Raw genomic sequence first — 23,379 nt, 5'->3', positions numbered from 1 at the left:
ACTGACAAATACTGTACAGGATGAGGTGGAAGGCTCATAAAATTTAAGACAGAGAAAGAATCTTATCAATCACCATTTTATAGACAAAAGAACTAGGACACAGGGAGATTAACTGACTTTCTCAGTCTCAATGGCAGCAGTTTGACAATAGATAGATAAGATAGATATTGTATAGTATATATGACTCTCAATACTATATATGCTGACTATAAATTCTTCCATATTTCCTCTAACAACAATAAAATTTTAAGCCAAGTATGATGAATGGAACAAATGCTCTACAAAAAACGTTGGAGGTCAGGAATCTTAGATTCTGGTCCTGCCCACTGACTGACTAACTATAAGAAGTTATTTTACATTCTACCTCAGTTTCCTCATTTTTTGAGCATAAAAAGTGGGTTTAGATCACTTAAAATGTCTTCCAGGTTTAAATTCTGCAGATGTATGTGCGTGTGCAAACTTTAGCTTAGAAATCTATTTTATTCTATGCTTCATTCTTGGAAAACTTGAGGAAAGTGTTCACATAGCCACCAGGGGGACTCCTTAGGATGTGTGGACAGCTGCCTATATACAAGAGACAATGAGTCCTTTGAACAGAACTTGGATGTTTATGTATTCAGTTTTAGCCCCATGCTTTTCTATTGTAGCAAACCAGTTTTACTAGTGACATAATTGTTACTGTGGTACCATGAACTTTAAAGTAACTCTTCATATATTATTCATATAAGCAGAACAGTTGGAGTTTAAAGCACTTTTATTTTGAACTTTTGAGAATTTTTAACCAAATAAAGAAGTATTTTGGTAAATTATTGTATGGTCTATCTTTAAGGAAAAAGAATTCAATGTAAAAACTGACTTGTTTGAGTAAAATGTGTGTGGGTAATAAAACTAAATTCTTATAAAAGTATAAAAGCTACCATCCAGAGGAATTAATACTGTTTGACAGGAAATTATTCAATAATTGCTCTTATTAATTAAATAATATAATTGACATAAAAGATATACTGCTAAAAACAGTTGGAGCAGAACTCCAAGTTTCCTGTATACAATTTGCACTGGATTATCTTTAAATACCAATAACTTAGGCATAGTTTTTGTTCATGTGACTAATTCCAAACAAAAATATTATATGGGGAATAGGGAAGGCTGAAAAACCTAATTTACTGTAAATAATCTGTTATTTCAATATAAGATCAAAGATTTTGAGTGGGAGGAACATTAAAGGTTATCTAGTCAAACTCCCTCCTACAAATGAGGAAACTGAAGCAAAAGGGGGGGGGGTGACTTGCCAAACATCACACAAAGTAGTGGGAGATTTGAACCCAGGTCCTTGGACCTTTTGGTCAGTGTTTCATGAAGCAGTCTAGGTTGAGTGACTTATTCAGGGTCACATGGCTGGGAAATATCTTAGACTCAGTTTGGACTAAGGTCCTCCTGGCTCCAAGCCAGGGTTATCTAGCTACCCCAAGTAATTGAATATTACTTAGTAATATTTGAAGATCTTAGGTGCATGACACCATGATACATGGGTAATCTCAGAGAGGAAGCCCAAAAGGGAAATGTTTCATTTGAACAATTCTTTCCAGTCTTCTGAAGAAGAAATGACTGGAAACAAAGATAGTCCATTCCTTATTAACACAGGTTGTATAGTAGAATTGGCAAAGGACATCAGTTTAAATTCAAGTTGTACTACATACTACCAAGACACCATGGAGAAGTCACTTTCCCTCTGGCCTGCATTGCATTATGTATACAATAAAGGTTTGGACTAGAGGATTTGCAAGGTGCCTTCCAGCTTTAAATTCTCAGAGTTGGAAGAGTCTAAACCCTTCTATGAAGCATCATGTCTATTTACAATAAACAGAAGTTGGTAGCAGTAAGACCTGCCATGGGAGACCTCGTTCATCAATAAAAAAAAAGAAAATGTATTCAGTTATTGACTTAAGTTTGGGGTGAGACAAGTGGAAAAGGTGCTTGTTAGGAAAGACCTGGATTCCAGTTATGCCTCTGACATTTATTAGCCAAGTACGACTCCATAGGGCTGTTGTTGGTGTCAAAAGACATAAAGAACAACATGTCATTTGATAAACCTTAAAGCCCTGTTCTAGCCAAGCTATTAGGATTGTTCTACGTGATCCAGCCATGTAAACAGATCATTGTGGTCATAGACAATAGCTTGGGATTCAGTCCAAGAGAAAAACATGGTTGACTTTCCTAAAGAAGTTATCATAAGGCCAGGAAAATGTTGAGTAACAGCAGTTGGAGGGACAAATTTATTGAAATCATTGTGGTTTTTTTTTCAATATGCCATTACTATATTAACTTCTGATGGCTTATAATTTGTTACACATAACACTATATAAAATGAATAATACATAACATTAAAATATCAGACCATGAAGAGATTTTGAAGTCCTTTAGTCCTGCCCTTCATATTCACTGCTATCTAACCAAACTGGCTTTTTTTTTCCTAGACCTCACATATTGTATTGCCCATCTCAGCACCTTTTCATAGGTTTTCTACATACCTGCATGATACTCCCCCCTTTAAAAATATACATATATATTTTATATACACACACACACACATACAAGTGTGTGATTCATTATGGTTATGTTAAAATACAAGCCATTAAATAAAATTTCTAATTTCCTTCAAAACTCAACTCATGGGGCACTTCCTATATATGATTCTTTTCCTGATTTCTACCAGCTATTTATCTCTTCCCTTCTTAGCCTTATATTTATTAAGTTAATATAAGTATATGTCACATTGTTGCCTTGAAAACAGAGACTGTTTAGTTTTAGTCATATTTATTCTCAGTGCCAATCCTAGTGTCTGTCGCGTAGTTAGTGATTAACAAATATTTGTTGATTGATTTTACAAATTAGGAGACAAAGAATTACTTGGGATTAAAATAGTCACTTGATCTTAGCCTTCTAAAAGAAACATATTCTTTAAACATTTTAAACCATGGAAAACTTTTTTTCTCACTTGTATTCTCTTTCCTAATGTATGGCTGGACATCAGCCATAAATAAGTTCTAGGAAGACTCCTGTAGCTTTTTGTATCACCCTATAATTTATAATAAAACTCTAGCAGATATGTCACAAATTATTTATTGTTAAGCTTCACTAAACTGGTCCTCTGTTAATATTGTAACCAAGCCCATATTAGAAATAAGATCAGAATTCTCTTTGAATTTACTTGTAATCAGTTATCAGCCACAGTTATTTCCCTTGAAAATATATAAGAATCACTTAAATGCAATAAAACAAAGCTAGGTCTAATTTTTACATGAGATTTTGGTTAACATTTTTTAAAAATCAGATGATGTCATTTAAATGTGAAAGTCATTACAGAAATTTATATTATGATAGAAAATGTAGAACTCATAAACTTGCAAATGGACAAATATTGAAAAGTACTTTTGCATGCATGTAATTGGAAAAATGAAATAAAATTTCAAAAAAAAGATGATTATCACACCAGCCCTACCACAAGTTCTCTTTATTGCTATCTGTTGACTATCATATCAAAAATATGATAAAAACATTCATTACTACTATTTCTCCTTAAAAAAAATAAACTTCGGGGCGGCTAGTTGGTGTAGTGGATAAAGCACCGGCCCTGGAGTCAGGAGTACCTAGGTTCAAATCCAGTCTCAGACACTTAATAATTACCTAGCTGTGTGGCCTTGGGCAAGCCACTTAACCCCATTTGCCTTGCAAAAACCTAAAAAGAAAAAACAAAAATAAACTTCCATTCATTTAGGAGGAGACCTTAAAGCCTTAAATATCTATTCCAGTGGGGGGGGGGGGGGGGGTTGAGACTTCCTCCCCTTATCTCCACTAAGTCAGAAGTGCAGGTAGTCACTCATAGACTGATCCATACTGGAGCTTTGACTGGCTGTGTTTCTGGTCTGGGCCAGTTTACTCCTCTTAAGCAGGCTGTTAGTGGCTCCCTGCTCCCAGGTGCTCACCATATTGGTGCCAGGCTTAGTGTTGACACACCTGGTAAGTTCAGAACACAGCAGCTCAAATGGTCCACTAGCCTCAGAACCATTAGTAGCAGAATTAAGTTTGTGCCACAAAATAAATGTCTTTTCAAGCCTAGGATATATTGTACTTGACAGTTATTGAACTCTGATAGTTGACCTTGATTTATAGAAATTGGCCTGAATTTTGAGCCTTACTCAGAATATTTCAATACTTCAATACAACTGTGATCCCACTGATAGAGAGTTAACAGTTCATTCATACCCTCTTATGATGGGTGATGTCTGTTTGACTTTTCACCCCCAAATCCTCCACAGAAGAGTCTACCCTTCACCAAGCTAGAAGGAAGTCTTTTTTCTAGGTTTTTACACATTATGAAAGTACCAGTGGAGTACCCAGGATGTCCATTGTCACTAAATGGCAAAATACCTATATATTCTGCCTAGTGTTAGAAATGACAATTTTTAGCAAGTTGATCGGGGTCTGTAATAATTGGTTGATATACTGCTATATTCAAGATACAGGCTTCATTAGTAGTAATTCAAAGATTATAGGTCTTTGTCCATCACTAGCAACACAGTGAAGAACCCAATTATGGAGGTCTTCTGTGTTCCTCTCTGCCTTTGTGAGGAAAATGAGATAAAGAAAGATGATTGACTCTATATAGATGCACATATACATATTCACATTGCTTAATGTGGCTTTCAGCTTGGTTTGTAAAGGTGAAAATGCAAGAAATAAAAGTTTGGATGGGGAAATAAATCTGAAAAAAATTATAGCTGCACCTAGTTTGAGCTGTTCTGATATTTTTGGAATAAAGGTTGTTTCCAAGTTGAATGCAATAGAGGTTCAGAAGTTTTAAATAATGCCAGTTAAAATTTGACTTCAAACTAAAATTGGGTCTTAATTTCATAGCTTTGTGTACAAATAAAGATCTCTAGAGCTTTGGAGATTTTCTTTATTTAAAAATCAATTCGGCACTAAAATTGCCAGCCATCTTCTTCTAGAAGCCCTAGTTCCTTTAAATAGTATTGAGCAGTATATATGTGGTATTCATTCCTTTAGAAAATCAAACTTGGTTCATTTCAGCATGGTGGTTTGTGGGGGAACCAAACTACAATAATCAAAACCTTATTCTCTGCTTGGGACATTTCTTGTCATTGTTTTTAATACTCTGCTAATTAACCATTTACTTTGGATCTCTTGGTTTATTTAAGTTACTGTTATTTTCACTTTATGGTCCTTCCAACTTTCTAAAGCAAATGTCTTTTTTGGTCTTTTATTATTCTTATAAAATTTAATGTTTTTTCCTAATAAAGCCTAAATGGAATTGATTTTTGATATATACATATATATATCTTAATTATATATACAAAACCAATATTAATAGTGAAATAAATAAGGGAGTTTCCTTTATTCTTAAATAAATATGGCTTCTAATGTATATTTTTTATATTTAAAAATGAGATATTCCTAATTTGATTATAATAGAAAGTCATGTGAGTCTAATTTTAATTAAAATTATCCTGTTATAGTTTTTCTATTACCTTTTCTGATTTTAATATCTTTTTTTTTTATTATAGGTCCATAATTAAAGTAAAAGATGGCGAGGCCAAGCCACAGCAGCTACGTCCTTCAGCAGCTAAACAACCAAAGGGAATGGGGTTTTCTCTGTGACTGTTGTATTGCAATTGATGACATTTATTTTCAAGCTCACAAAGCAGTTCTAGCTGCTTGCAGCTCTTATTTTAGGATGTTTTTCATGAACCATCAGCACACCACTGCACAACTGAATCTTAGCAACATGAAAATTAGTGCTGAATGCTTTGATCTAATTTTGCAGTTTATGTATTTAGGAAAAATTATGACAGCCCCTGCCAACTTTGAGCAGTTTAAAGTAGCAATGAACTACTTACAATTATACAATGTTCCTGACTGTTTAGAAGATATACAGGATGCAGACTGTTCTAGTTCAAAATGTTCGTCTTCTGCTTCCAGCAATCACAATAACAAAATGATATTTGGGGTACGAATGTATGATGACTCCATAGCTAAAAATGGCAGTGAAGCAAACAGGTGGTGTGTAGAACCAAGTTCAACGGTAAATACATCACAAAACAAAGAGCCTGATGAAGAGTCTTTACAGTTAGGCAGCTTTCCAGAACAATTGTTTGATATATGTAAAAAAAGCTCTGTGTCCAAATTATCTAACCCAAAAGATCGTGTGTCACGGCGTTTTGGAAGGAGTTTTACCTGTGACAGTTGCGGATTTGGTTTTAGCTGTGAAAAGTTATTAGATGAGCATGTGTTAACCTGCACTAATAGACATTCATATCAAAACGCAAGGGCATTTCATAGGACAATAGATGGAAGAGATGGAAAAGATGGTAATATCAAAACTGACTCCTGTGAAAAGGATTCTTCTAAAGCATTTTCTGTACAAATAGACAAATGTAGAGGGGACACAAGCCAAGCCACCAATGATTCATCATCAACCACTGGAAACAGAAAGAGCAATACAGCAGAATCTGAAGTTGTCGGGGAAGAGAAGAGCAGAGCTGCTGAGAGAAAGAGGATCATCATCAAGATGGAGCCAGAAGATCATCCTAAGGATGAATTTAAAGATTTCAATGTTATTAAAGTTTCTGATAAGGACTGCAATGAATCCACCGACAATGATGAATTAGAAGATGAACCTGAAGAGCCATTTTATAGATATTACATTGAAGAAGAGGTCAGTATAAAGAAAAATGCTAGGAAACTTTTGAAGCCTCGGATGTCTGTAAACACAGATGAAAGAAGCAGTTTGGAAAATACAAGGCACCCTAACAAGGACAGTCCTGTACAAGGGGATACAGAAGGTACATCATGTGAACTGTGTGGACAAACAATAACTGAAGAAGACCTGTCATCTCATTATTTATCAAAACATATAGAAAATATCTGTGCTTGTGGTAAATGTGGTCAAATACTAGTCAAAGGTAGGCAACTTCAAGAACATGCACAAAGATGTGGAGAACCCCAAGATTTGACAGTGAATGGGTTAGGAAACAGTGAAGAAAAAATGGACATGGAAGAGAATACTGATGAGCAATCTGAAATAAGAGATATGTTTGTTGATATGTTAGATGATTTCAGGGACAATCATTTTCCAATGAATAGTCTTCCCCAAAAACAATTATATAAACATTCTGCATGTCCTTTTCGGTGTCCTAATTGTGGTCAGCGTTTTGAAAATGAAAATCTTGTGGTTGAACATATGTCCAACTGCCTAGACCAAGATATGTTTAAGAATGCCATTATAGAAGAGAATGAAAGAGATCATAGAAGAAAACATTTCTGCAATCTTTGTGGAAAGGGATTTTATCAGCGTTGCCACTTAAGGGAACACTATACAGTCCATACCAAGGAGAAACAATTTGTTTGTCAGACATGTGGAAAGCAGTTTCTAAGAGAACGTCAGTTGCGACTACATAATGATATGCACAAGGGCATGGCCAGGTATGTCTGTTCCATTTGCGATCAAGGAAACTTCCGAAAACATGACCATGTACGGCATATGATTTCTCATTTATCTTCTGGTGAGACAATATGCCAGGTCTGCTTTCAGATATTTCCAAATAATGAACAATTGGAACAGCATATGGATGTTCATCTATATACATGTGGAATATGTGGTGCAAAGTTTAATTTACGAAAAGATATGAGATCTCATTATAATGCCAAGCATTTGAAAAGAACATAAGTGGTTCCTACTGTAAGAGTATTAACTTGACAACAAACAAAACACCAAAGCAAGGAATATGATATATTAGAATTTGATTTTATAAAACGGATTGTTGGAAAAAGCATATTTTATGACCTTTTTACCTTTTAATATCTTTCTTTAGAATCATTAAGCATATAAATGTTTATCATTTTTTTCTGTTATTTTTCCTGTTAATAGAAATGTTTGTTTTTAGTTTTGCCATAGCTATGATTAAAATTACTTTTAAATGTAGACTAAAAGCACAATGTTATCCCTTCAATGACTTATTAAACTCATAGTTCCATATCAATAAGCTGATTTTACTATTTTCTGTGTTTTTCCTAAATGCTATCTTCTGAAATTTAAATACATCAAGTGAACATCCTTGATTTTTGTTTTTAATTTAAAAAAAGAAATCAGTTCTGAGAAACTAGTCACTTTACTTGTAACTGATATGTCAAAACAGCAGTGACTTAACCATTGTTCTTATTCTTATCATTAATGAAGTCCAGATTCTGAAATTGATAAGAATATTAAGTAGATTGGTTGAACTAAATCTAATCTTAACATTTACATAGGCCAGAATTTTACACTGAAAAAGACCAAAAGAGGTTAAAAATGAAGAAAAGGTGAAAAACACCTAAATGAATTTAATTGTAAAAATTAACCAAAAAATAAAAGTACATTGGATAAAGAAACAAATAACTTTATTCCACTTAAGAAATGGGGATAAACCAACCAGTTCTCTGCAAATTAAAATATCATATTACTGTTATATTTCTAATATTACAATTTAGTAAATCAAACTATCCTAAATTCTACACTACTTTAGCTTCAATTCTTGTTGTTTATAGGTGAATTTTAATACTATCACCTAATTAATTGAAGGAAGATGATTTTTTCATTAAAATTCTATGGTTTTCTGATTTTTAAAAGATTTTAGGTAAACATTATATATTAATAAAAATTAATAAAGATATCAATTCTAAATATGATTATTCTATAAAAGCACAAGGCTTGAAGAGCAAATGTTACTGTGTTTATATATTATCTAAACTTTGGAGAAAAACCTGGGGAAAATAATAGTTTTTAATCACACTGTTTCTCTGTCACGGGCTTGTACAATTTTTGACAATGCCAAATATATGCATATGTATACACATCTATTTGTGTATATATCTATAAAATGATGTGGTTCAGAGTATAACCTGAAGTGTATCACAGTCAAATCAGTATTATTGTTAGATGCTAAAGCAGGGTTTATTTAATTACATGTGAGCTAAGATATTGACATAAAATTTATCTATTAAATAACTTATAAGCTGTCATGTGATTTTTTTTTAAAACAAATGTATTGGGGCGGCTAGGTGGCACAATGTCACTGTGCCCTGGAGTCAGGAGTACCTGAGTTCAAATCCAGCCTCAGACACTTAATGACCTAGCTGTGTGACCTTGGGCAAGCCACTTAACCTCATTGCCTTGCAAAAACCTAAAAAAAATTTTTTTTTTGCTTGGACCCCATTTAAATGCATACAAATGTATGGTGAAAAGGAATGTTTTTAAAACAACAGTTTATTTTTTAAATATTTTTTGTGCACATTAATATTTATTTTTAAATTATTGTTTCACATTGCAATTTTAAGTTACACAAGTTATGTTTTTGTGTACTTTTTGCTGATAAATAGAAAAAATGACTCAGAAAACTGATATGCTAGCACAAACTTGGCTGAAAGAGAAGTATTGTAGCACACACAGTGAGCTGTGCAATGCTTTGGAGAGGAGCCAAATAGCACAGAGGAGACAAAGCAGAATTAGAACAATATAATAAGCAACATAATAAAAGGGCAAAAAGAAAAATACAGAAGAAAGCAGATAAGAAACTTGGAAATAAGAAAGGTTCTGATAGATACGATAGAAAATGATTGAGGTTAGCATTAGATACTTTTCAGATTAGAATATTAACTTTAGATTGTTATTAAGGCACAGCCATGTGATATTGTTCACAAAATAATGAACAGATTTTGAAAATATAAATTAAAAATAAAATGAAGTAATGCAAAGGACAATTAAAATATTGACAAATGCAGATCCTTGGTAATAACTTTTAAAGTTAGGTGGTAGCAGACAAAATGACAATTTCAGAATTGTGGTTACTGTATACTATTGAATTGACTTTTCCTTGAGATAATCTTAAAGTGCTTTATGTAAGGTGTTTAGTAAATATTTGTTAGTTGAGTAAGTAAGGAGGTAGCATAGTGCAATACATATCACATTCCAATTCTAATGGATTTGGAAATAGAAGTTCTGGACTTTCCCTTTCTCTTCTACCAAATACCTGTGAGACCTTTTAAGTCACAGCCACTCTTGGCCTTATTTCACCATCATTAAAAAAATAAGATTAGACTAGCAAAGGTCACTTCTATCTCTAAAATTGTCTCTATGAATGAATGGATTTCCATGAGTCATCTAAATATGTCTTGTATTGCTCTTCTATAGAAAGGGGCTGCTAATCTTTTTTAGAAAACACTATTCTTCCATTTAGGTAGCAGAATTTAGTTTAGAATAATTTGACATATGCTAGCCTCTGACTGACCTTCCAGCAGTCAGCAAATAACAGTGATAACTATTATGTTTATGAAACAAATGTCCATAGGTTGAGTGGATGCTTATTTAACCCTTCCTTGCTCACCTCTACCACCCCACATTATGTGCACAGAGGCACATACTTTTTTTGGTTCCTATTAGCCATTGGAAACTTAAAAAACTTAGATTTTCCTTACCTAGGAGGACAGTGTTAGTGGACAGAATGAGTTGAGTGAGCATTTATAGATGGCTTCAGCTTGTCATTTGTAGGGTAGAGGTAGAAGAAAACTAGTCAGTACTCTTAGACCTGAATCCATTTTCCTCTTGCCTCCTCAAACTCCAAAATGGGAGGATTTTTCCATTCAGTCCCTTAGTGTAACTTCAGCCATTAAGGAGATGCAATAGGGAGCAAAGAATTCAGTATCTGCCTAGTGACTTTCCCTTAGTTCTAAGATGCTTAAAAACTAAACCTAAAGTCAGTGAGACAGATAGTACCCTATCTTGCAGATCTTTCTCCCCTTTTAAAACTTTTTTCAAGTAAACAATCGTTTATTAATTGACTACTATATTGTTAGTCACACAGCATGAAATCTTTAAGGGAGAAATATTATCATTCCACAGTTTTCCAGTGATAACTATGTAATTTTAGCATGTAGCCTAATGAGGTTTCTCAAAGAGTAAAGTTGTTAAGGAGTAGCAGTGGTATCAGGTCTTAGATATTGGAAATATTTCCCTTCCCCCCCACTTTAGAGTGAAAATATCAAAGAATGATGATATGCAGTATAGAGTAAATGTTATTGTGAGAACTTAAGTAAATATGTTTTGAGTGCTAATAAATTCAAACAATAAAATGGGAATCCTAGAATGTCTAGTAATAAAATTATGGAAGGACCAAAACACAGCAAAATTTTATAAGGATGTCGGGTTATAAGATATCTTAGAAGCCATCTCCCCACTCCAACCATATCTGATTTAGAATCTTCCCCAGCAACATTTCCATTAAATGACTATTCAGCCTCTGCTTAAAAGCTCTTAAATGGCTATTATTTCCTGAAGCAGTCCTTTTTGCTTCTCTGTATTTCTGTTAGGAAATTAATTAATTGAATTAATCCCAAATCTGCCTTTCTACAACTTAAAACTTATTACTCCCTGTTCTGCCCATTTTAGTACCAAACAACATATTAAATCTTTCCAGTTCAACTTTTTAGTCAATGCTTCATGCCAGAAGCTCTCAATTCCTTTAGCTAATTATTTTGAGGTATGTATTTGAATCCCTTCACCTTTATGGAAGTTCTTCCCTGGATGCCCTCCAGCTTACCAAAGTACTTTCTAAAATAAGTAATCTGTACTGCAGTAGATGTAACCAGGGCAGACAACAATCACCTCTCTACCCCTAGACCCTATGCCTTTGATGTAATTTTAAATTGCATTAGCTTATTTGGCTGGTGTTTCAGACTACTGATTCATGTTGAGCTTGTAGCCCAGTAAAACCTCATCTCTTTCAAAGACCTCTTGTTTAGCAACACCTTCCCCACCTTATATTTGGGTTAAAATAAACTTTATTAGTATAGGATTTAACACTTTTCCCTATTTAAATTTGGGTTCTGGGAAGCTAGGTGGCGTAGTGGATAAAGCACTGGCCCTGGAGTCAGGAGTGCCTGGGTTCAAATCCAGTCTCAGACACTTAATAATTACCTAGCTGTGTGGCCTTGGGCAAGCCACTTAACCCCATTTGCCTTGCAAAAACCTAAAAAAAAAAATTAACAGCAGAAAATTATCAACAAAGTTAGCATTTCCATAAGACTAGGTAAAAAGAAGCCATGAAGCTATCACATATACCTTTTTTTTACGTTTTTGCAAGGCAATGGTATAAAGTGGCTTGCCCAAGGTCACACAACTAGGTAATTATTAAGTGTCTGAGACAGGATTTGAACTCAGAGCACCTATCTACTGTGCCACCCCCTAGTCACCCCCACATATAGCTTTTTAAGAATATTTGTTAAGTTCAACATATTAATAAACAGCATTGCTCTTCTTATCCATGATATAGTAGGGTTTTTATAAAGGACTTTTAAAAGCCCTTTTTGTTGTACCTAGTATTCACTGACGGTCTCAATACATTCTGTTCTAACACACCATATATTTCGTACAGGTCATGTGACATTCATTTTCTATTACTTGTTCTATCTTCTGTACATTTTTTAAACTGAAAAATATAGTTCCTTAATGACATTGTTCTTTTTTAGATAATTCCCTTTTCCCTTCTAAATCTAGAAAATCACAATAGAGATAATGTTACAAAGGCATTGGTAAATTAGTCATGATAAAAAATTGAATGAGTATACTTCCAAAAGTCACACAAAATCAGACTACTAAGAAGTATCTGTATATACTTCAATATCTGAAGTAAACAAAAAGAGAACACTGATTATATCCTTTTAATTCTACCTAGGTCCTTCCTCTAATAATAAGAAATTTATTAATCTTGTCCCATCTTTTCTAGAATTTCTAGTAAATTCTAGGAGAGCCTAACTTCAGGGATTAATTCCATTTTCTTATTGATTAGAGTGGAATAGAGGTGGAACGGAGCCTTAAGAAATTCAGGCAAGTTAAAGACTGCTTCTTAAAATTTGTAGTAGGAGTTTCCTGTAAAATTCTATAGATATCCTCTCTCTGACCCATATTCCCAAGAAATACACACAAATTAAGATCAAGGAAAAGAACAATGAGTTGTGGTCAAGAAGGCCTGGATTCAAATCCCACCTCTCCCACTATATTACTTCACTTGAGACCTCAATTTCCCCCATCTGTAAAATAATCACATTAAATAACTTTAGTAATCCTTTCTATCTAGAAATCAATGATCCTTTGCTCTTCATTGGCCTGCCATTATTATTTCTTAGATCCATAAGTCCATATGTGCAACCCAGGATTAAAAATGTCTGCTACTTTCAGTTCTGTATCGGAAGGCAAAAGCATGGAAAGAGTGCTCTGATGGACTAGAAATTAAAAGCTCTAGCTCTGCCACTAATTAACTTTTTAATTTTGGATATCATTTTAATTTTGGTCCTCATTTGGTAGCTTGGTGGCACAGTGAATTGAGTGCTGCACCTAGAATCAGAAGACCTGAATTCAAATCCATCTTCAGATAGATTTGTGACCCTGGACAATTCAGTGCACCTTAGTTTCCCTCAGTTTCCCCATATAAGAAATGGGGGTAATAATACCCACTGACCTAGCAGAATTGTGAAATTCAAATGAGAATATTCACATGAATATTAATCCATAAGGTATCTTGCAAACTCATCTGTATAACAGCAAAGTATTTAAGGTTTACAAAGCACCATATGATTATTATTCATTTTCTATATATAAACTTATGACAAGCACCATAATATATGGTGGTTAGAGAGATGACCTCAGAGTCTAGGAAACCAGAATTCATATCTTGCTTCTGACACATAATTGTTTGAGTTACTCTGAATAAAGTGACATACTTTTCAGTTCCCCAGCTAACCCCTGAAGACTCTAAATTACAAAGCAAGCAATGATCAACCCTGGAGGAAAGCTTTCTTATCAAGAGTTCCCAATCTAATGAAATCACAGATGCAGTTCTCTTTCCCTTCTATCTTCTATCCCTCCCACCCCCACCCTTGCAATGTGTGAAGTAGATACAAATATTAACCTCATTTTCCTTGTGAGGAAATAAGTTCAAAACCATGTAAATAACTTGCCCATATTCACACAGTTTAAGACTCAGGTGAGATTTGGACCCAAGTCCTTTTCACTACACTACACTGCCTCTATAAAATGAGGTTGTACCTAATGATCTTAAATCACTTCCATCTCTACAACAGTATTACTCTATATTTTACAAGCAAGTGTTATGCACAATAGTTAAACACATATTTTTTAATTCCTTTGAAGAAAATAAAATGATCTGTAATCTGATGCAGCCCCTTTCTACTTCTGCAAAGGAGTAATAATGAGAGTAATGGAAAAATTCAGAGAATGCAAAGAATCACAATTTTCAGATTATCTGGAAACAATTTTATATTTTATAATATCCTTTTCCAAAAACCGTTTTATTTTAATATTGACATTTTCTCTATAAATGAAACCAAAAGAAGGAAATTGCAGCTAAATGGAAGGATGATTTAAAAGTTTTCCGTTGTCAGGCACCTAAAGATAATGGCATAGTACCTTGATAATACAGCTAAAAAAATCAAGAATCATTGCATAGGCACTTAATTATCTTGCATTGCAGTGTACATAGTAAATATTTCTAAAAGTCCAACAAAGAAGTAATTGGAGTTAATTTACCAATGTTTGATGCAGACAATTCACAATTCTATGAAAAATTCAATAAGATCCTCCAAACATGTACTTTAATACACAGTGACTTTAATGAGAGTTGGAAAATATGATTTGGGAATAAGAAACAAAAGAAGCTAAATGACTATAGGCTACACAAAAACCTCACCTCTATATTATTTTTTTTTTCAAGAAGAGAGGATAGTAAGACATGAGGTACTGAAATAGCCACCCCCCCAAAAATTATTACATTTTGACAGACAGAAAACAGCTGATTAGTAGTATGGGAGTCACTTTCTAAATCAATTGCCTGAATACAGTCTGAACTGTTGGTCCAGGAAGAAATTTGAATAAAAATGGAAATATGAAATTAAAAGAACTCCAATCTGACTTACTTGAACAAGCTAACCAAATGAGGGAAGATACGTTAAAGAACCAAGATGGGGGTCAGCTAGGTGGCACAGCGGATCGAGCACCGGCCCTGGAGTCAGGGGTACCTAAGTTCAAATCCGGCCTCAGACACTTAATAATTACCTAGCCGTATGGCCTTGGGCAAGTCACTTAACCCTATTGCCTTACAAAAAAACCCAAAATCAATACAGATTACTGACATTGCTAAGGAAGTTTAATGCATATAAATAATTTGCCTCAAGGAGGACGCTTTTATAAACTTGTTTATAGTCTTACAGAGGAGGAGAATGTAGATTTGAGTAGTATTGTCACATAAAACAGCAAAAAGCAGTTAAGGGGGAAAAAAACATTCACAGAAAATTTGATAGGCATTTCACCATCCTCCCAGTCATACAGATTTATAATCTTTGAATCATTCCTCTCCCTCACTTTTCCAATCAATTACTAACTCTTACTGATGTTTCCAATGTATTCCTCCTTTAAATTATCTTCATTCACATGGCTACCATCCTAGACAAGGTCCTACTCTCTTAATTTACCAAAATAGCCTCTAAATTGATCCATTTCCACCCTTTCCCTTCTCCAGTTCAATCTTTGCATAGTTGTCAAAATAGCCTTCCTAAATGTCACTCCTTTCAAAAATTTTAAATGACTCCCATTCTCTACAGAATAAGATAAAAGCCCAGCCAGACAATGAAGGCCCCTAATCTAGCTGCCACCTACCTTTTCCAGTCTCATTCCATCTCACTTCCCTTCTCAAACTCTAAAAACTACTGTTTTCCTAAATTTGATAGTCCAACTTCCATTACCTTAAATTTATACTTGGTTATGCCTGGAATGACCCCACTTTTCATGGCTGCATCATTCTTATCTCCTTTCAAATCTCAATTTAGATTCAACCTCCCTCCATGAAGTTTTCCCTCATTCCCTCAGTTGTTGGTGTTCTCTCTTGCCTCAATTTTCCTTGTACTCTATTTTTTCTGTACCTTTTCCCTCACCATGTAAGATGAATATTACTTGTTAGTAAAGACAACATTTTGTTTTTGTAGCTAGGATAGTACTTTGCAAAGATAGGTACTTAGTAATTATTGTGACTGAAGTAGGCAACCTAAGCCAGATCCTCAAAGCAAGGAATAAAAATCGGAAAAGACTTGTCAAGACTTCTATGTTAAACCTCTTTCCATTAATGAAGTGGAGATGCCACATTTAGACTAACTCAGCTATATAAATAAACTAATGGCCCACTAAAGAAAACAAGAAGGAAAGGAGAGCTGGACTAGACCAAATACATACAGAAGATTTCCACCTAAATAAAACACAATTTTAAGAATTTTGATGGATCAATTATCTGAAACAGAATAAGAAATGTTTGGGGAAGAAAAAGAATAAGTGTTGGGATTGCTGAAAAGAAGTGATCAAGAAAACAATAATTACTAATCTTCATGTTTGCTTTCCCACATCTAAAAAGATCTTTGAAAACACATTTATTTGAAAATCCTTGATTTGGGAATGAGATGGGAAGAGAAAGGCTTTTTATAAATTGTTCTGCAACAGATCATATATTTATAGTAACACAAATGACTGTTGTTCTTCATTCTCAAAGGGGACCATGACATCAAGGAAATGATGCCATGACCTGCAAGGACGGGCTGTACAAAGTCACCAGTCTCACTCTCTCCTCTGGTGCTATCTGGGTCCAGTGGCAAGATATATTTCGGTTCAACTGGAGATGGTGCTGGATGTAGTGGGAGACTCTGGTCTCAGTTTGACTAGGGCAGTACCCATTCAGGGATTAAGGCTAGGTAAGAAATGAAGTAGAGAATGGCCTCTTTTCCAAGTAAAAACAAAAACAAAAACTGGGAGGGGAAGTCCCTCAGGATTTTTGACCAAAATAGAAACAACTGCTATTTACACTTACTATGAGCCAATTCAGGCCCATACTATGACTGAAGGATGCAATCAATGTGATCTCTGAGGGTTTTTGTTTACTGACTTCAAAAAAGTCTTTGAGGGGCAGCTAGGTGGCCCCAGAGTCAGAAGGACCTGAATTCAAATCCCCAGCCTCAGACACAATAACAATTACCTAGTTGTGTGACCTTGGGCAAGTCACCTAATCCCATTGCCTTATCAAAAAAAAATCTTTGCTTCAGTGGAGTAAATGCTGCCTTAGAAGCTCTCTTTTTCATCAAAGTTTCTTCCCCGTACTCATTAAAATCATGCAAAATTCCTTTATAATAGATAATTTTGTCCAATAACCCTTTATTTAAAGGTAAAGCATAACAATTAGAAGTGTATGTTCACTAAATGTGTTTGCTATTCTTTTTTCCACATTGGTATTTTATTTTTCTAATTACATGTTATGTTTTCCAACATTCAATCCATTTCATATTTATCAGTTACACAGTTTTCTACCACCTTCCCTTTCCACCCCTCTTCTCAGCAGCAAACAGTCTGGTATATATATGCATTTGTACATGTTTACATAGTAGTCATTTTATGTATAAAGAATTAGGACTAAGAAAAGGAAAAAAACCATGGGACAGGAAGGAAAAAAAATAAGAGAAATTGTTTTTAAAATGAACATAGGGGCGGCTAGGTGGCGTAATGGATAAAGCACTGGCCTTGGAGTCAGGAGTACCTGGGTTCAAATCCAGTTTCAGACACTTAATAATTACCTAGCTGTGTGGCCTTGGGTAAGCCACTTAACCCCATTTGCCTTGCAAAAAAAAAATGAACATAGTATTCATTCAGATTCTGTGTTTTTTTGGGATTTTTTCCCATTTGGATGTGGATGGTGTTCTCCATAACAGGTCTCTCAGATGTCTGAACTGCTGAGAGGAGCTGGTTATTTTCTTGAACAAAATGGACAGGAATTCTCTACATGAAGAGGTTCTCCAAATGTACCTGTTTGCACAAAACATCATGTTAATCTTGTTATGCCCCCAGAATGTTAAAAGTCCCTAAGGGAGATTATAATCACTCAAAAGTATTTGTCAAGTAGATGAAGAATGCCTATTGTCTATAGATCATGATATATAATAATATTATTATATGTAGTAGAGTTTGACTGGAGAGGCCAGAAACAACAGTAAGTAGATGATTGGCAGCTGAGACAATTGATAGGATGACATCTGGATGCTGTTACCAGGAAAACTCTACATAATACGTAATATTACATATCTTGGAGAGACACTAGATGGACAATGAATTGGGCTCAAAATTGAAAGGAAGCAAGTTAGAGTGCAAAATTGTTCAGTGCTTTAAATGACTTTAGGCTTATTAAAATAAAAGGTCTAGCTTTTTAACACTAATGTTCTTGTAATGAAACCATATGGCTACAAGTTATAAACTACCAAAGTCTCTGAGGAATTCAAGATATAGGTCATTTAAAGAGAATAGAGGAATGCACACTGAGCATGAAAAGGCAGCAACATATTACTAATAAAGAATCATGTATAAGGAAACAGTATAAAAGATATTAGAAAAAATTATTAGAAAAGGTAGTCATGTAGTGAGAGCAATGGATAGCTTACGTGCTCTATAATTACCCAATCACTGCCAAGAGATAAAACATATTGAGAGGATCCTTTGTAAAGGATTTCTGAGAGAATATGGACAAGAGTCACATAGGATAAGAAGGTGAGGATGATTGTACTATTGCAGGGAATATTCATGTCAGTGAGATGAATCATTAACCCAGAACAATGTTTTATAGAACAGAGTTAATGACTTAATGCTACCTCCCTTCTCATTTTGAATTAAAATTAAAACCCAGATAGCATTTTGCAAGCAATTATGACAGATATATAGCAAAGTAAATGTGTTGTTTGGTCCCTTCCCCGGGAATCTCACTTTGATCATCATATGCCTATAATTACCCCTTCAAATTCTAACATCCCTTTCACTTTAGTGATGCCCCTCTTTCATCCCCTTCCACTGAATATCATTTTATACTTGTATCATACTCAAGTATGCTAAGTGGCCATATAATTTTAGCAATAAATAATTATTAGGAAAGAGAAATAGGACTGAATTTGATGATTTTGCTCTAAATTTGTACCACTATATGTCATAAAAATAAAACAAAATCTATTTGACCTCACTATGATTTTGACTGTCGATTTCCTTAAGCTGTTTTTTAAATTATAATTTAATGCTTTAAGAATCCATTGTTTCACTAGTAAGGGTACTCCCTCCCATTGGAACTCCTCTATTCCTCAGTGGATGATATTCATGAATTGCTATTTAAAACAACTGTTACATAATGATTAACTTACATATAAGTCTCTAAACTGAGGAACTAATATGACAGACATGCATCAATCACTTAGTCTATACTCAAGGCCTTTTCAGTTTATTAGCACTTGCCAGAGCTAGTGTTCTACCAGCATAAATTTTGAGAACCTACTGGCTCATAGTAGATACTTAATAAATGATTTGTGGGCTTGAAGTGAAAAAAGGGAAAGAAATCAACCAGAATTCTATGGGCCTCTACCCTATGCCAGATGCTGGGCTAGGCAATAACGATGCAAAGACAAAAAGGCAAAACAACTACGACCCTCAGAACTAAATTAAAAAGATACCTAGTTGAGTGATTAAACAAATTTAGAACTTATTTTCTCCAGAAATGGTGCAAAATGAGAGATGTATCACTTCTGTCATAGGATCACATAATTAGACATGGAAGGAAATCTTGAGATCTAGTCCAACCCCTTCATTATATAAACAGCAGCCAATGGAGGTTTTAGTAATATACTCAAGGCAAGAGTCAGAATTTGATCCAAAGTGGGGTGGCTAGGTGGCACAGTGGATAGAGCACCGGCCCTGGAGTCAGGAGTCCTGAGTTCAAATCCAGTCTCAGACACTTAATAGTTACCTAGCTGTGTGGCCTTGGGCAAGCTGCTTAAACTCTATTGCCTTGCAAAAAAAAAAAAAGAATTTGATCCAAACTCCTCAGACTCTGAATCCAACATTCTTAGAATTACATGATGATGTCATCTTAATGACAACAGTATCCAAATGTCATCCTATCAATTGTCTCAACTGCCAATCATCTATTTACTGTTGTTTCTGGCCTCTCCAGTCAAACTCTACATGACTGAAAACCATACATCAACACCAAGTTCTGTTAAGGTAGAATGCCATTCTTGATTCCTAACAGAGCTAGGACCTAGTCCAAATGAAAGCATAGCCTTGTTTTCTATCCTCATCATAAAAAAATGGGTGATTATAAACCTATTCTAATCACTGTGACAAATGCCTTTAATATTCATCTTAGCAAGGGGCAGCTAGGTGGCACAGTGGCCCTAGAGTCAGGAGGACCTGAGTTCAAATTTGTTCTCAGACAATTACCTAGCTGTGTGACCTTAAGCAAGTCACTTAACCACATTGCCTTACCAAAAAAAAATCATCTTACCAATGAGATATATTATGTAAAAACAGCATTTTGGCATGATCAACTGTGAATGACTTAGCTTTTTTAAGCAATAGTGACTCAAGGAAACTATGAAGAACTCATAATGAAGAATGCTATCTATCCACAGAGAAAGAACTGATAAAATCTGAGTACAGACTGACATACTTTTACTTGTTTTCGTGATTACACATTTATAACCCATATCAAATTGCTTGCTTTCTCATTAGAGAGAGGAAGAGGGACAGGAAAAAGGGAGAGAATTTGGAACCCAAAATTTTAAAAACAAATGAAAATTGTTTTTACATGTAAATGGAGAAAATAAAATACTATATAAAATAAATATTCATTTACCTCCTCTAAAGTATATTTTAGAGTATTTATTTAGGAGCTATGATGATAACTGCTTCACAAATAACCTTGAGAAAGCAAATTTAAATTTACTTTTAAATTTAAATTTAAATTTAAAAGTCAAACACAATTGTTTCCAGTAGTCTAGCCATAACTTTTTAAGTATTGAAGTAATCTTTGAAATTTTTTTAAAGCAAAAAAATTATAATTTTTGAGCAGCCAGTTTCTATTATTCTTCTTGAGTTTTGTATTTTTCTGTGTGGCAGTGATGAAATAGAGTCTTCTAAACTTCTAGAGGACTGAAAGATCTAATTTTGGAGAACACAAGAAGAATAAATGAGTACAAAATTAAGTCCAAGCCCAAGAAGCAACAGATGTAATTGGCACCATCTTTGACTTTTTTAAAGACTTCAGCAGCCCCAAAGATTCAGATACAAAATAATAAGATAAATAAGCAAAAGTCATATAATTATGATTAAAACAAAACTGAAATATTTTATTTTGATTAACCTAAAGGTTCTTTTGAAAAATCAAAAAGGCAGGGGTCAGCTAGGTGGTGTAGTGGATAAAGCACCAGCCCTGGAGTCAGGAGTACCTAGGTTCAAATCCAGTCTCAGACACTTAATAATTACATAGCTGTGTGGCCTTGGGCAAGCCACTTAACCCCGTTTGCCTTGCAAAAAAAAAAAATTCAAAAAGGCTCTAAAGAGTGACAAATATGTATTAAACTATCAGTTTTATGAATTACAAGTTATATTTTGTAATATAATATATAATTAATAATATATAATTAGGATAAATAAAAAGGGAAGAAAACAATCCTCCCTGAAATCTAATTTAGACTAATGATGTCAAAGTCAAATAGAAATAAGATCACTAGCCATAAATAGGAATACCTTGTAAACACATACTGATTTAGAAAATCAAAAATTAACATTATTTATACTTTTATCATATTTTTAGTTATTTTATTAAATATTTCCCATTTACATACAACCTAGTTCTGCTCACTTTAGGAGTGTTTCAGGATACATTGTACTACATGTTTTGATACCTCTGATCCTAGACTATAAAACAAAAACCAAGATTTAAGTGTACTTAGAAAAATAAACCAATGTTCATATTGGGGGAAAATTCACTCATTTATTGTAATTTAATTATTTTAAATTATTTAAATTATTAAATATTTAATTATTGTGATAATTGTCCTTTCTTTTTCTTCTCATCATATTAAAAATATTGCATAAATTTCTGATAAAAAAAGATCGCTTTTATGTTACCTAGAACAGAAATAGTGTTGTTACTTTTAATTATAACTTTTTACCCATTTATCTAGATAATTTAGATCATTAGATGTTTATTCTGAGACATGGATTATTCTTTTCTGAGTTTAATAGCAAAAGCTAACAAAAGTACTACTTTTTTTTTGTAGTGAAACTAACTCTAAGTGAATTTACCTTTCCAAAATTGGAAAAAGCCCTGAATTTCGAAATCTGACAATCTGGGTTCAATCTGAGCTCTATTTACTATGTGACCTTGAGCAAATCACTTTGCCTGAGAATCAGTTTTCTCATCTATAAAATAAAGGCAGTCACACTTATAACTTATACTTCCTACTTCATTGTATTAGAAAACTAAAGAAAATAATGCATATAAAATATTTTATAAAGTTTAAAGCACTTAATGAATATCAGCTATTTGTTGTTGTTTGTGCTGTGTGATTTCAGATAGATAAAACTCTACCTATGAAGATCAATAGCTGTCCTGAAGCATAGAGCCTTTAAGAATTGCAGGGGCCAGGGCAGCTAGGTGGTACAGTGGATAGAGCACTGGTCCTGGAGTCAGGAGGATCTGAGTTCAAATTCAGACACTTAATAATTGCCTAGCTGTATGTCCTTGGGCAAGTCACTTAACCCCATTGCCTTAAATAAAAGAAAAAATTTTTAAGAGCTGCAGGGACCCTTGAGAGTTTAAGAAACTTGTCACACTAATAATATAAATCAAAAGTGAGCTTCAGTCCAGGCCTCCCTAATCTCAGGTTGCCTATCATGCACCTGTCTTTATGGATTAAGGAATAATTCATCCTACTGATCATTACAACATCTTTGCCTTCCTAATGTATTACCAATAATAACATTTTAAATCTTTTAACACTGTAGGTAGTACTCACAACACTAAACACTAGTACTCTAGATACAGATGACAACTTCACTGGGCAAAAAAATTCATCATCCAGCAACCTGGTACTGAGCCTGGAGATTTTCAAGCTTAGACTCAGTTGCTCCTTAGATGAGAATCTACCATAAGGCCAAACCAAAAACTTTGACAGTTTGGTAGGACCTGACAAAGTTTACATTCTTCTAGACTAGCCTTTAAGAACCCAGTGTCACTTTCAAATAAGGATGAAGAATTAAAAATAAAATTATCATACTGTTCACGTTGGGTTTTTAAGGTTTACGAAATATTTTGCACACATTTTCTTGTATTGAAGTACAATATCAATGTTTGTGAAATTCCTGTATAGAAAAGGGTCCCTAACCTCCTTCTGAGCCCTTAGAAA

The 23,379-nt window shown here is 34.1% G+C and overlaps 2 protein-coding genes across 6 annotated transcripts in view; one reads left to right on the top strand and one right to left on the bottom strand.

Moving 5' to 3' along the window:
- ZBTB1 (zinc finger and BTB domain containing 1) overlaps window positions 1-21,955 on the top strand; it is a 36,649-nt gene extending 14,694 nt beyond the window's left edge. For both annotated transcript variants that reach the window (XM_074236136.1, XM_074236137.1), the window contains exon 2: window positions 5,583-21,955. In XM_074236136.1, coding sequence (XP_074092237.1) covers window positions 5,603-7,744 — 2,142 coding nt within the window. In that variant the 5' untranslated portion in view covers window positions 5,583-5,602 and the 3' untranslated portion in view covers window positions 7,745-21,955. The remainder of the gene's footprint in view (window positions 1-5,582) is intronic.
- The window catches only part of ZBTB25 (zinc finger and BTB domain containing 25), a 107,040-nt gene that overhangs the window by 70,523 nt on the left and 13,138 nt on the right, over window positions 1-23,379 (bottom strand). The window lies entirely within an intron of this gene.

Source organism: Macrotis lagotis, chromosome 4, assembly GCF_037893015.1.
Source record: "Macrotis lagotis isolate mMagLag1 chromosome 4, bilby.v1.9.chrom.fasta, whole genome shotgun sequence".
NCBI classification, from domain to species: domain Eukaryota; kingdom Metazoa; phylum Chordata; class Mammalia; order Peramelemorphia; family Peramelidae; genus Macrotis; species Macrotis lagotis.
The sequence above is the reverse complement of the archived record's forward strand: the minus strand, read 5'-3'. Positions and strand labels throughout refer to the sequence as shown.